Here is a 15369-nt window from a genome sequence, read left to right as displayed (position 1 = left end):
GAAATCCCCAGGTGACCCCTCTTTATTGTCCCACTACCCCTCAGGGGGTCCCGACCCCCACTTCGAGAACCACTGATCTAAGTGACATCAAGTTGATTTCTAACACTAACAGTAATACATTTTTTATTTATTTTTTTTTTTTTGATGCCAATGTTGATGTCAATTTGATGACATTTTGACAGCAATGTGGTTTAGATACATAGTAGGGATACAAAGATCAGTGTAAATTTGTGATTGAAGTTTTCAAATAAAATCAGTTTTTATATTATAATATTTTTGTTTGTTATTTCGTTATTTTGGTGGTCAATAGTGCATCAATGTATGAATGTCATATGGATGTCAAGGTTCTGACATCAAATTAATTAGTATTTAAGATGTGTTTTTTTATGTCAATGTCAGTTTGATGTCGTTTTGACATTAAGGTGTCTGCTGGGATTATAAAAAAAAAGAATTATTTTGCTTAATGATATAAGAGAGCGTGTTCATATTCAGGGTTCACCTGCTGCATTTATGTTCTATTGACTATCAAATTAAAATTGATCTAAACTGATTATTGCGGTCTTATTACACTACAATTTTTTTTTTGGAGATTAATATATTGAGCATGCGCTGTATGTGAATTATATGTCCAAAAGTTGCAATCTGTTTACATTTAGTTGTTTTTCTTCTAGAAGTTTTCAAAAATTGACACGTCTGTAGTTTATGAATGTTTTGCCTTCCAGTCACATGAGTGAAAACTACAAATTGGGCCTTACAAACACACCAAATGCATCACTTAAGTAAAAATCAGTAATAAATAGAACCAACAAAATTAATATGATGATAATAAGAATGTACATATGAAGTAATCTGCTTCCCTCTTCAGATGAGATCACATTGAGCAGTAGACAAAAGGCTTTGGGAGTCTGTGCTGCAGCTCTTGGTGGACTCGTGATTGTCTGTGAGAAACATCAGCAGTTGAGCTGTTTACATTCAGGTTTATTTACGCCCCAATTATACGGGACAAAAAAACACAAATTATAAAAAAAATTAGCTGATGCTGAGAATTGATTATGTAAAAGATGAACCAGTAAAATATCTGCCACAGGGCTCATTTGCTTAAAAACATCAAACTTTGTTTATCTGTAACAGGAATAAGAATTAATGTACTTGGAGTGGGCAGTGGCAAAGTGTACGCTGTAAGAAAGATTATTTTAGAGTATTACATTTAAATCGCATACTTCTGTGCTTGGGAAGTGAGTTATGCAAAATATGTCAATTAATAACTTGTAAATTTTTTATCTGGTAGTTGTTAAAAAAATAATACATTTAAAATTCACTAATGTTACAAAAGTTTGGAGTCAGTACAATTAAAAAAAAATTTGATTAAAAAAAAAAAATATATATATATATATATATAAAGTGATAGTGGAAAATTTTCTCATGATGGGCAAGCTGAATTTTCAGATGCATTCAAGAATCACGATTCTCCAGAAATCATTTTAATATGCAAGTTTCAAGCTCAATTATCCATAGATTTTTTTGGATTAATGTTTTCCATTATTATTTATTGAACAGAAAGTTTAAATGAACAGTATCTATTTGCAATACATTTTTTTTGTAATGGTACATGTCTTTAGCATCACTTTTGATCATAATAATGCTTTTTTAAGAAAAAAAGTCTGACCCCAAACCTTTAAACAATAGTGTGGATTTATTGCAGGAGTGTCCAAACTCCATCCTGGACGGCCAGTGTCCTGCATAGTTTAGCTCCAACTTCCTTCAACACACTTGCCTTGAAATAGCTTGATTAGCTGATTCAGGTATGTTTAATTGGGGTTGGAACTAAAACATGCAGGACACCAGCCCTCCAGGACCGAGTTTAGACACTCGTGATTTATAGTCACAAATGACCTATAAATCATGCTTCTGTCTCTATAGGAAAAAAACAAGCAAAAAGCCATTATATAATACATTAGAATTGTTAAAAATGCAGAAACTAAAATGTGCTTTGATTTTCCAATATTTTGCTCTTAACTGTGGAATAAGATGACCTCCCTCAAAAACCCACCACAACACTCCAATCAATCACTCTGTCCTCTGGAGCCCAAATCAATCAATTCTACTTCAGACGACTCTTCAGGCCTCTCTAATATCACTCTTGTTTGGCACACAGAAATGAATTTAACTGCAAGAGGCAAACAAAAATAATAGCAATACAAAGCAAGGAACCACTTGTTAAACTTTGCACAGAAACCATCGGATTGATGATTTCAAATAAGACAAATACAGAGCTGCAAAATATATCAATGGACATATTTTGCATTGGATTGCAAAGTACAAAGAAGTAGCAATACAATATCAGATTTGTTGAAAATCTGTCATTTTGTTTGTTTGTGGTTCGATAAAATCAGCTTTAAATCCTGTAAATGTCTCATTTTGAGGGAGTTTGTGCTGGTTAGTCAAATTGACTATTATCTCATCTCATAAGGTGTTATTTTAAATTGTACATTTGTGGCAGATATAGTTCCTCTTAATATTAAAGTTATTTTTCAAAATCAATCAATATTTCATAACTCTGTTTCTGACCCCAAACTGTGCTTTTAAACTACATTTTAATTGTGCCTACCAGGATATTTCCGTGTGCTTTTCTCACCAAAATATGTATTGCCTCCACTCTTAAAACACTGCTGGTCTTTCTGTGAAGTTATATACACAATATTGCACCAAAAACATACCTTGCCATCAAATTTGGGGAGACAACAGGTGGGAGAATGCGATAGAATGTATATATGAATGATTTTCCACCATAATATAAAAACAAAAGGGATGACTCTCCACAACCAGTGACTCCAATTTCTTGAACTGCTTGTTTTTTTCCTCCATTCTCTCTTCAGAGTTGTGCTGAGAGAAGGAGGACGTGAGAAGCTGGTCTGGATGTATATGATGCTGATTTGGCTGCCAGCACGTTATTCCTGGATTTGTTTGGGTATCGTGTGTGTTGAGAGAGCAGCAGGAGTGAAAAGGGAAAGATGGATCCACACAATGCCTTTCTTTTCCTCTGAGCCAGCGTTACTCAAAGCGCTCATAGTTTCGAGTTTGTCTTACTCGTGGTATCATGTCAACCAATAGCCTGCAGGTGAAAGCAACAAAAAATATCAAACTTGGCCAATTTGGGTTTAAAATATGGACAAACTCATCCAATGAAACAGCATTTTGAGGAAAATAGAAACTGTATGTTCTCAATTTTTAAAGACAGTCAAAATAAATTCACTTACTTGACTCCATAAGCTTGAATGACGAGTCCAATCAGGATCCCGATGGTTCCGTCCAGGTACCAGACGTTGGGATAATGTCTGAACACCTCGGCACTGATGAGGATGGAAAAGCCCATGATGCCTCCAACCATAGAGTTAAAGCCTTCAGAAAAAAGAAAAAGAGGAAATACAGTGCTCAGCATATGGGTACACCCCAATATTCTGATCCATTTCTCAGTGAATATAAACAATGTATTTTGGTGCATTTAAACCAAACAGATTTATTAAACAGATATATTTATTAAAATATTTCAGTTGCATATTTAAAAATTGAAAGATAATACAATTAAATTCAAGCAAAATAATGCAAAAAAACTAAATTCACACAAAATTTTTCTTTCTTTTTTTTTTTTTTTGCTTCACTATATTTTTCCACGTTTTAAAATTTGTATTTAATATTTTTCTATAGCTTATAAATTTGAGTGTACTAGTTTTTGGAGCGTTATTGTAAGTTACTTTGTTAGATAAGCTCCAGATCTGATTTCAGTATTGACTAACTTAATGTATATGCCCAAATATAATATTGTACAGCTTCCTAAAAAAATATGAATTTAAAAGTAAATTTGTGAAGGGTGTACTTATGTATGCTGAGCACTATATAATAATGTTTTTAATGTTACTATGACCTGTATTACTGTGACTTGTATCTTTATGACTTATTTATTTGTTGTTTAGAAAATGCAGTTTGTAACAACTTTAAAAAAAAAAAAAAAAAAAATATTGGCACCAGTGGCATAGTGGTTAGTGTGATGACACATGGTGCTTATGGTGACCCGAGTTCAATTCCCGCCCTTTCCTTCCCCTTTTTTTTGCTGTCCTGTCAATAATCTCTACTGTCCTATCCTTTAAAGGTGAAAACCTTGAAAAAAAGAGTTATATGAAATAAAAAATACTAGTGCATAAACTATATCATAAAAGAAAAGAAGCTTATTGATTAACAAAATGAAATAAATACTGAAAAGTAGAAATACAAAAATGACAAAAAAACTTAAATAAAATGTAATAAAGACTAAATAATATGATAATAGGAATGCATTAAATTTTCAACATTTTTGGCTTAAAAAAGGCTATGCTGCACCCGTACTGCCCAGCAGTATTCCGGATGCGGACAGCACTAAACTGCACTACGATACGTATTCAATTCAATGGCTTGCATTGCCACAACACAGCTTGCTGCTGTACCAACAAAAGCTCAAGAGGATCAGAGAGCACCATTAGTTAGCTTGAACAAGCACTGCAGACAAAGATCAAATTAGCTCAATAGTCTGCTCTCTGAATATTCCACTCATGTACCCAAATTCTTATGTAAGCATGTCTCCCTCATGCTCATCGGATAAGTCCATTCAGATAACGTGCCAACAGGACAATTCTATGTAGTACACTTTTTCCTGCTGCTTGCAATAGCGTTATTGTGATGGCATGGCAAGGCAGCCAAAATGCAGCCTCTTGATTGGGATATTACTCCCCGTTTATGTGTAGTTCACTGGTGATCTGGGACTTTTAGCCAGGACAGATTACTGTGCATATTTTAGATTTATGACAATAATTCTTTTTTTTAAATGTAATGTTTTTTAAAGAAAAGTTTTGTTGAATTAAAAAGTGCACCAAACACTATATTTTCCTTGTTTTGACACATTAAAAATGTATGGCTAAGAAATACTTATTTGGTGTGGTCAGAGATAAATTTGGTAAATCCTTAATTTTGAGCCCTGAAAAGTCATGTGAAATAAAAACTGATCGCATTGTGACACAACCCATTTGCTCATTCACACTGAGCAAGCCAATACACAATACACACAAGAAGTTAAATGAATTAGAAGGCGTATGGACATAACACAACATCTAAATCAAGTAATTTTAGCATGTCAAAGTCAAATTTATGCATAAAAATATATTTTCCCAACAAGAAAAGTGTGGCTAGTGAAAATGGCGAGTGGCTAGTAATGTTTGAAATCTACTAGCCACAGTGGCTGGTGATCAAAAAAGTTAATGTCAAGCCCTGGGTGGGTCAATAGCCCAACGTTCAACCCCCAACCTGGAGGACCAGGACATACACACTATGAGCAATTCAGCTCACTCAATTCAGCTCTAGTGCATGGCTTTGGACTGTGGGGGAAACTGGAGCACCCAGAAGAAACCTACGCGAACATAGGGAGAACATGCAAAATTCACACAGAACGGACTCAGCCAGGGCTCGAACCAGCGACCTTCTTGCTGTGAGACGACAGCGCTCCCCACTGTCCCACTGTGCCACCCCTATTGAGTGAACTATCTTACAAAATTATGTTATAATTATTTCAATGCATTTTTTTGGTTTTCAGGAAACAGCAACCACAATTTCTGGTTTCAGTTTTGGCTCAGAATTTTCATTTAGGTGCATCCCTAAAACCTATTAATTATCTATACAATATGAATAAATGCTATACAGTAACTATATAAACTATTTATATAAAAGTCAGGTAGTATCATAGTATCATGATGATGTGAGCTAACAACCTGAGCGGAAGAAAAAACCCTAATATGATGCGCTCATTACCTGTGTGTGTGTGTGTGTGTGTGTGTGTGTGTGTGTGTGTGTGTGTGTGTGTGTGTGTGTGTGTGTGTGATTGTGTGTGAGTGCGTGTGTTTGTGTAATACCGTCAGTGATTAGGGCTCTGCTGGTCAAAATCCTTCCCAGCATGAACTTGGCAACAGCAAGAATGACACACATGAGGCCACTGACGATAGAAACGCTGAACAGAAAGTCATCCTGCAGGAGAGACAGACAGAAGAAATGATGCACTGAAAATACCAACGTGGAGACATTCAGTAATATAAATAGATCTTTCGAGTGTGCATCTGTAAGGTGACAGAGATGAAGTGCGGCTCATTTTAGGCACGAGTGAAAAGTAGCCAATTTAGTATTTATTAAGGAACCGAAAAAAGCCTGGCATGATTGAAGACTTTATTAGATTAGACTAAACTAGGTACCCTGAAAAGTCACAAAAATGGATTTATGCGGGCTTTAAATACATAGAAAAGCTTTCAAAGACTGTGAAACACGAACATGTTTATATCAAAATTAAGATATACATTATTTTAGAAATAAGATGGTTTAAATAAGTCATGAACTGAGAACCCAAAATTCCCTTGATTCTGTGGCATAAGTGCTCAAAGTAAAAAGCTAACACCTTGTAAGATTCAGAGCTCAAATTATGGTATACATTTTCTGATTAATTATTTAAATAAAGCTCTCAGTGTTGGGTAGCGGCTAAAAGGGCATTCGCTGCTTAAAACATATGCTGGATAAGTTGGCGGTTCATTCCGCTGTGGCAACCCCAGATTAATAAAGGAAATAAGCCAAAACAAAATGAGTGAATGAATTTAAATAAAAAAACTGATTTGACTAAAAGATTTAACAGTTTAATCACATAGACTTTGCTTGTTTCATTACTTGAATGAATAAGCATTTAAGAGCAAAACTCTTAAGTAAAGGATTCAATGACAAATTTTTGTAGCTACATTATGTGACAATACAAGAACTAAAGGCTGAAGCTGTTTCATAAGCATACATGTCAACTGCTCTATCTAGGTCAACGCAGATCTGAATGATGACTGTGATCTGACTTCTCAAAGGCGTTCCAGACACAGTCAAATCATTGTCAAAGAAAACATGGTTTTTTAATCAAAATTGTGATCTTTTGCAGCTCTAACTTACATAGTCATTGCAATTGCTAACAGAATTAATATAATTTAACAATAAAAGACATGACAAGAAGAAAAAACAAATACAAATGAACACTGACGATCTCTGAACCCTTTAAAGCATCAAGAATAATAGATTAAATGTAAGTGTTGTAAACAGTTGAAATGAAAAAAATGACATTCAACAGTCTTCAGGATCAGTTTCAGGTGAATCACAGATGAACTACAGACATTTTTGTCTCTCCTGCCTTCCTCCTTTCTCTCCAAACCAAGAGCGTCTGCTTTCCACCCACACAGTAGATCCAGAAGGCATTTCTCCAGCATTTCCAATAACGTAGAGCTTCATCTCTGAGTAACAGCTAAGATACGATGACTGTGTTTAAATTTACACTTTCATCAACTGACTAGTTAAGACTGGCAGTCTGGATGAACTGGACCACAATGTTTTCTGTGAGGAGTATGAGAATATGGACAGGCAAGGTTTAATGAATGTGAGAAAGGAGACTCAGGGCAACAAAATGAAAAAAGAAAAGAGCAGCACATTAAAGAAGGTGAAAACCCATTCCCGGTGTAGCAGGAGAGGCCTGACAGAGGAAATGGCTTTCAACCAGCACAAATCCATCACTAAAGCTCCAGCACTGATCCTTCATTAGCACTTATGAGGCAAAACAAGGCTTGAATTGCAAAATAAATTAAACAGATTGCATCTGGGATGACAGTTAATCTTACAACAGATCAGCTTGTCAGGGAAGACTTCACATTGTCTAGTGACTTCATATCATGTAATCAATTATATAAATATATAAAACACACACACACACACACAATTGAAAAGAGGAGTTTAAAAAAGCATGTAAAAAAATTTAGAAAACTGTCTATATGCTTACTGTACAGCTTAATAATAAGTCAGCATAGAAAACAAATGGCACTTATCATTATAATTATTATAATTATTATTTATATACAATTTTAAGTATTTATTCATATTTTAAATTAGATTCACTATATTGAATATGACTATAAACTTTAATAATTATGTTGTAGAATTTTTGTGCATGTGTTTAGCTTTAATTTAGTGCAAGTGATATTGATAGTTCAATTTAAACTTACTTTATTTCAGTTTTTGCTTTTATTGTAATGTTAATATTTCATTTAACTTCAGCTTTATTTTCATTCATCTCAATTTAATTTGTTTATAAAATGTTAATATAGTTTTAAATAACAATAGTTATTTATAGTGTATAAAAAATACCAGTGCTTGGTGTAAGTCGTTTATTCCACTCCAGGTTTTATTTAATAATTTGTCAGGATTTTAATCCTTTGCTCAAATTTTCAACAAAAAGAACGTTCGAGGTTACAGAAGTAACCCTTCGTTCCCCGAGGAGGGGAACGGAAGTGCTATATAGTGGATTTTGTCTTGGGAAAATCCACGTATGGGAAGATTCAGATCAGAAGCCGCTTGTCTGAAGAGTATTGAATGGGCCAATGAATTAAATAAATTGGCAGCGTAAGCTTGCGCAGGTGTGCTGCATTGCCAATTATCCCAGCATATAAGCACACCTGGAGCGAGCAAACGCCATCCTTTTAAGCTGAAGAGACTTTTTAAACAGCTAAGGGACAGTCATTATTGCAACGGAGTACAGCACTTCCGTTTCCCTCCTCGGGGAACGAAGGGTTACTTCTGTAACCTCGAACGATCTTGGGAAAATCCACGTATGGGAGAACTATGGAAAACGCCATAATGACTGCACCTTACCAACGCCCCCGATAACGGGATAGTCAAGCAAGCGTGACGCACCCACATCATGGGAGGCGCGGTCCTCCAACGTGTCCCTGGCCCTAATTTATCCTACTTCAACAGAAGTCTTACGGATTTAGATATATATTTTTGGGAAGTCGTGAGCATCTAGATAATTCTAGGAAATACGACAGTACAATGGGAAGCGTGCAATCCCGATAGGGAAGATGCTGCGGAGGCCATCCGTTACCCAAGGGGGGGATAGATGGCAGAATTTACATATGGACTAGCCCTAAAAAGGGGGAGTAAGCATAGCAAAAAGTGGTTAGCGGAGAGGGAAGACACGGGTCCACCCAGGGGGGGGACTTAACCGTGGCGGAATAAGCATATTGGATCGCCTAGTGGGGATCACGCATAGCAGGCACCTATACCCAAAACGCAGGCTGACCAGTGGGCAGACCTACAACGTAGTGGGCCAGCAAGTGACTCCTTCGCTGAGTCAGTGCTGGGGGCCACGGAGGAATTTGCAGGGCTCACCTGACGGGGAACTTTACTGACAGATAAAAGGCGCACGTATCTCCGTGTTAGGGAAAATAGCGCAGCAAGCGTGTCTCAACACCCTACCGAGTTGTTTCCTCAATCACCAAAGGGTTACCTAATACCCTTGAGGAAACCGGCACCACTCGCAGATTGTAAAACCTTGCAAATGTGTTGGGTGTCGCCCAGCCCGCAGCCCTACAGATGTCTGTTAGAGAGGCGCCGCGTGCACGCGCCCAAGAGGATGCAACGCTCCGAGTGGAGTGTGCAAGCACTCCCGGGGGACACGGCTGACCTCGACTGGAATAAGCGAGTGAAATGGCATCCACAATCCAGTGGTATAATCTTTGTTTCGATACGGCACTTCCCTGCTGCCGACCGCCATAACAGACAAAGAACTGCTCAGATGATCTAAAATTCTGAGTACGGTCCACATAAATGCGCAGAGCGTGAACTGGACAAAGTGAAGAAAGGGCTGGGTCTGCCTCCTCCGGGGGAAACGCTTGCAGGTTCACTACCTGATCTCTGAAGGGGGTGGTAGGAACCTTGGGCACGTAACCCGGGCGGGGTCTCAGGATGACGTGAGAGTAATCCGGCCTGAATTCCAGGCACGAGTCACTGACCGAAAATGCCTCCAGGTCCCTGACCCTCCAACGCGACCAGCAGAGCTGTCTTCAGGGACAGAAATCTTAGAGATACTGAATCGAGTGGCTCAAAGGGATCTGCTCGCAAACTCGTGAGAACGAGGGCGAGATCCCAAGAGGGCATAAGAGGGGGGCGAGATGGATTAATTCGCCTAGCACCCATAAGGAACCGGATGATAAGGTTATGCTTTCCCACGGTGCCGCCAGCTACCGCGTTATGATAAGTGGAGATGGCGGCCACGTAAACCTTGAGAGTGGAGGGCGACAGCCTGCTGTCCAACTTCTCTTGAAGGAAAGAGAGCAAAACACTGATCTGGCAGTTTCGGGGGTCTTCTCTGTGAGAGACGCACCATTCAGTGAACAGACTCCACTTCAGGACGAAGGCCCGCCTCGTGGATGGGGCTCTAGCCTGAGTGATGGTATTAACCATCGCAGTCGGTAGGTTACCTAAGTCTTTCTTGCGTCTAAGGACCACACGTGGAGGTTCCAAAGATCGGGGCGAGGGTGCCAGATGGTGCCCTGTCCCTGAGAGAGTAGGTCCTCTCTCAAAGGGATCCGCCAGGGGAGGGCCGTCGCGAGGAGTGAGAGCTCTGATATCCAGGTCCGGTTGGGCCAAAGGGGCGCAACTAGCAGAACCTGTTCCTCGTCCTCCCTGACCTTGCACAGAAACTGCGCGAGCAGGCTCACTGGGGAAAACGCATACTTGCGCATGCCCCGAGGCCAGCTGTGGGCCAGTGCATCCGTGCCGAGAGAGCCCTCGGTCAGGGAAAAAAACAACTGGCAATGAGCATTCTCGGGGGAAGCAAACAGATCGATCTGGGCCTCCCCGAATCGCGCCCATATCAGCTGAACAGACTCAGGGTGGAGTCTCCATTCTCCAGGGCGTAACTGCTGTCGTGAGAGCGCATCGGCTGCACGATTGAGCGTGCCTGGAACATGAATGGCGCGCAGCGATTTCAGCCGCGGGTGACTCCAGAGGAGCAGACGGCGGGCGAGCTGAGACATGCGGCGAGAGCGCATACCCCCATGCGGTTGATATAGGCTGCCGCCGCCGCACTGTCCGTCCTGACCAGCACGTGATGCCGCTCCAGCACCGGTAAAAAGCGGTGGAGAGCGAGGAACACTCCCAACAGCTCTAGGCGATTGATATGCCAATGCAACTGGGCACCCTTCCACAGGCCCGCAGCTGCATGCCCGCGACACACGGCCCCCAACCCGTGTTGGAAGCATCTGTTGAAACAACAACATGGCTGAACGCCTGTCCTAGAGGCACACCGGCCTGTAGGAACGAGGGGTTGTTCCAAGGGCTGAGGCCACGGCGACACAGTGCAGTAACTGAGACCCGGTGTGTGCCCGCATGCCATGCGCGTCTCATATGGAGCAATCCGAGCGGTGTGACGGCGGCTGCGGATGCCATATGCCCCAGAAGCCTCTGAAAGAACTTCAGTGGGACCACTAGTTTGCTGTCGAGCTCTCTCAGACAGTTCAGCAACAGGCGAGCGCGTTCCTCGGAGAGGTGCGCTACCATGGTGATCGAGTCCAGCTCCATCCCGAGAAAAGAGATCCTCTGCACGGGGCGAGTTTGATCATTTCTCGGTTGACCTAAAGCCCCAGTAGGCGGAGATGCCGAAGCACCTTGTCCCTGTGCATAATTAATTGCTCCCGCGAGTGGGCTAAAATCAGCCAGTCGTCGAGATAATTGAGTATGCGGATGCCCGAGAGCCGAAGGGGTGCTAAGGCACCCTCCGAGAGTTTGGTGAAGACCCGGGGAGACAGAGAGAGCCCGAAGGGGGGGACCTTGTACTGCCACGCTCGACCCTCGAACGCAAACCGCAGAAATTGGCGGTGGCGTGGAAGAATGGAGACATGGAAATAGATCCTTCTGGTCTATGGCTGCAAACCAATCCCGAGGACGAACGCATTGGAGAATGCGCCTCTGCGTGAGCATTCTGAACGGCAGCTTGTGCAGACAGCGGTTCAAAACACGCAGATCTAGGATTGGTCGTGACCCACCGCTCTTTTTGGGTACGATGAATTATGGGCTGTAAAACCCACTCTCCATCTCGGCTGGAGTGCCTTCTTTCGAGGTGTACGCCGCGCTCCTCGGCGAGGAGCAGCGGAGATGGATGACTCGGCGGGCGGAGCGGGCTTGCGGCCACGCCGATAGATGACATTGCCCATCGCATCCGACTGCTCTTTCACCGCCTTGAATTCCTGGGTGAATTCACAGACGGTGTCGCCGAGCAGGCCAGCCTGGGATATAGGCCAGTCAAGAAAGCAAACTTTGTCAATATCGCACATATCAGCCAGGTTTAGCCAGAGGTGGCGTTCCTGAACCACAAGCGTGGACATCGTCCTCCCCAGCGCACACGCGGCGGACTTAGTAGTCCGAAGAGCATAGTCGGTCGTGGTGTGCAGCTCATGTAGTAAGCCTGGGTTAGACCCGCCCTTGTGCAGCTCGACCAGCGCCAGCGCTTGGTAGCGCTGGTAGGTGGCCATCGCGTGCAAAGCAGAAGCAGCCTGGCCCGCGGCCTTATAAGCTCTGGCTCAGAGGGAGGCAGACAACCTACAGGCTTTGGACGGGAGGCGGGGCAAACCCCGCCACGTAGAGGCGCCACACGGACAAAGATTGACCGCGATAGCGCGCTCCACTGTCGGGATCGCCTCATACCCCCTGGCAGCTCCACCGTCAAGGGCGTCGAGGGCGGAGGGACACGCAGCACGAGCAGAGAAAGGTGCACTCCAAGACTGCGTGAGCCTACTGTGCACGGCTAACATTTCCGCTTCAGAATCCGATTTGACGGCGCTCACCTGCCCGGAGGGGGTGAGCGGGTCAGGATCTTCGTCGGACAGTGACAGCCCACCCTCCGATGGCGCGGAGGACATCTGATCTCCGGTGTCAGCAAGCGTGAGAGCTACCATCTGTTTAGATTGATCACTCCCACTGCCCGAAGCTTGGATGGAGCGCTGTGAGGAGCGAGAAGTCCGCGAGCCCTTGGGCGGCGGATTATCTCCCACTGGAACCCTCAGATCTGCCTGAACGCCCGCTGCTTTTTTAGAACAGGAGGCAACTGGGGTGGCTCGCTCTCTTACAAAAGTTAGCCGCGATCGTACCTGTGCAACGGTCATGGCATCGCAATGACGACATGTACCGCCCGCGAGCATCGCATTAACATCCTGGACCCCCAAACATGCAATGCAGTGATCGTGTCCATCATCCGGAGCCAGGAAACCCCCGCATCCAGAAACGCACAGTCGGAGCGCCATCCTGAAAAGGACATGCTGCACGACTGTGTTGCTCTTTAAGGAAAGCTTAGCAACAATACGCACCACTCTGGAGGACTGGACCCAAAGAACCGCAGGCAAGGGAGAAACCCAGCTCGACCATCTATCGCCGCAAAAACCCACTCTGGACCGGGAGACACTCGTTCGCTCTGAAGTGCTGAATTAGCAAGAGGAACCCTCATCGACTCACTCAGAAAGGATCTGAAGCGAAAAGGATGCCGTTTGCTCGCTCCAGGTGTGCTTATATGCTGGGATAATTGGCAATGCAGCACACCTGCACAAGCTTACACTGCCAATTTATTTCATTCATTGGCCCGTTCAATACTCTTCAGACAAGCGGCTTCTGATCCGAATCCTCCCATACGTGGATTTTCACAAGATCAAATCCACTGTATAGCACTGAAGTTCCCCAACCGAAGGGGAACTAAAGGCGCCTGAGTTTGTTTTTAGATGAGAGTAGGCTTTTTGAGAGAGAAAGCTTTTTGAAAACCTTTTCAAATCCATTAAAATTATTTGTGGTGATTTTAATGCTGTTTTGTTTTTGTTTTTTTGTAGTTTTTTTTTTGTTGTTGATTTTTTTTGTAGTTTTGGATGTAGTCATTTTTGGAGATTATTCATTCAATTCATTCAGTATGTAAAATGTCTCAATTCAGAGTTATCAACAGTGTTATACAGTGGGATAACCACAAATTTATTCACATATATGACTTTTTTAACACAGCTCTAGTTGACATCATGAACATTGGAAGTCCACATATGGCCACTTCTCATGGTAGAGAGCAAGAGCACAACCATCAACACACTTCACTAATAGGGAAGTCACTAAGTCACTAAGGTTTATTACAATTCTAGCTGACTGCAAGTTTTTTCTTTATTATTACTATTTGTTTTGTCCTGATGATAGAGATGGGCATTTTCAGTGTTTTTGTTATTTTCCTTTGCAGTCTTTCTTTTACTAGCTTTTACTGGAGAGCTCTGTTCGTTTGCTTTTACCCCCATTGTGATGAATCACTGACTGAGTTTGGCCTCATATTTATAGCCCTGTAAAACAGGAGGTCATGGTTGAAAAATATCTGGTTCTTAGTCACCCAGGTGTACTAAAATAAGGTAATATGTAATATTGCTCATAAAACAATCATAGGGCTTCTAATAATTGTGGCAAACATTTTTTATTTTATTTAATAAAAAGACGCCTGGGGTTGGCGCAGTGGGTAGCGCTGTCGCCTCACAGAAGGTCGTTGGTTTGAGCCTCAACTAGGTCAGTTGACATTTCTGTGTGGAGTTTGCATGTTCTCCCCGTGTTCGCGTGAGTGTCCTCCGGGTGCTCCGATTTCACCCACAGTCCAAAGACATGCGCTAGAGGTGGACTGGGTAAGCTAAATTGTTTGTAGTGTATGTGTGAAAATGAGTGTTTATAGTTGTTTCCTAGTAATGGATTGCAGCTGGAAGGTCATCGCTGTGTAAAACATATGCTGGATAAGTTGGAGGTTCATTCAGCTGTGGCAACCCCTGATTAATCAATGAACTAAGCCAAAATGAAAATGAATAAATGAATGAATGAATGAATGAATGAATGAATGAATGAATGAATGAATGAATGAATGAATGAATGAATGGAAAAAAAAACATATTTCAATCATTTGTTCTCAATGAGAAAAGAGATGCTTAATTTAATATATAAGCAAAACATCAAAGGGTTAAACAAAGGTTTTTTCACAGTCTTCATTTCTCATATTTAAGAAGGGTGCTAATATTAGAGGAGGCCACTTTTTATGTTAAGTCAGGATACACATGGAGAGAAAGAATAAAAGAGAGAAATTAATACTATATCATTTTTAATGATGATATTTTTTTCCCCCTTTTTTTCTATTACTGACTATTGGCAGTCTAAAAGTACATGTCACCTCTTTAATCAAAGAAAATCTAAATGTAAATGAGTGTTTTCACTCAGTGTTTATTTTCTGTCTGAGACACAGCAGTTTCTGGGCTTTTCATCTTCTCAGACTATGAAATGCTAATGAGCATGAGGAAATCTGGAGTCAGGCATAGACGCCGGTGACAGAAATAATAATAGGTGTCTGGGATCTGTTATGGCAGCACAGCATGAGGGTCAAGACTGAGTTTACATCACTGTCCACTGCAGTTTACATGATGAATCTGTTATATATACAACATCATTCGGTCA

At 41.7% G+C, this 15369-nt stretch overlaps 1 protein-coding gene across 2 annotated transcripts in view; it reads right to left on the bottom strand.

Annotated features, from left to right (window-relative positions):
* Window positions 1-2368: 2368 nt before the first annotated feature.
* The window catches only part of tmem163a (transmembrane protein 163a), a 58485-nt gene continuing 45484 nt past the window's right edge, over window positions 2369-15369 (bottom strand). The window contains exons 6-8 of one of the 2 annotated variants that reach the window (XM_005167573.6): window positions 5934-6045; window positions 3258-3399; window positions 2369-3112 (exon numbers count right to left, since the gene is read on the bottom strand). In XM_005167573.6, coding sequence (XP_005167630.1) covers window positions 3052-3112; window positions 3258-3399; window positions 5934-6045 — 315 coding nt within the window. In that variant the 3' untranslated portion in view covers window positions 2369-3051. The remainder of the gene's footprint in view (window positions 3113-3257; window positions 3400-5933; window positions 6046-15369) is intronic. The other variant, NM_001128536.1, reaches the window with a different exon arrangement.

The sequence above is a fragment of the Danio rerio genome, chromosome 9 (genome assembly GCF_049306965.1).
Source record: "Danio rerio strain Tuebingen ecotype United States chromosome 9, GRCz12tu, whole genome shotgun sequence".
Classification (NCBI taxonomy): Eukaryota; Metazoa; Chordata; class Actinopteri; order Cypriniformes; family Danionidae; genus Danio; species Danio rerio.
The sequence above is the reverse complement of the archived record's forward strand: the minus strand, read 5'-3'. Positions and strand labels throughout refer to the sequence as shown.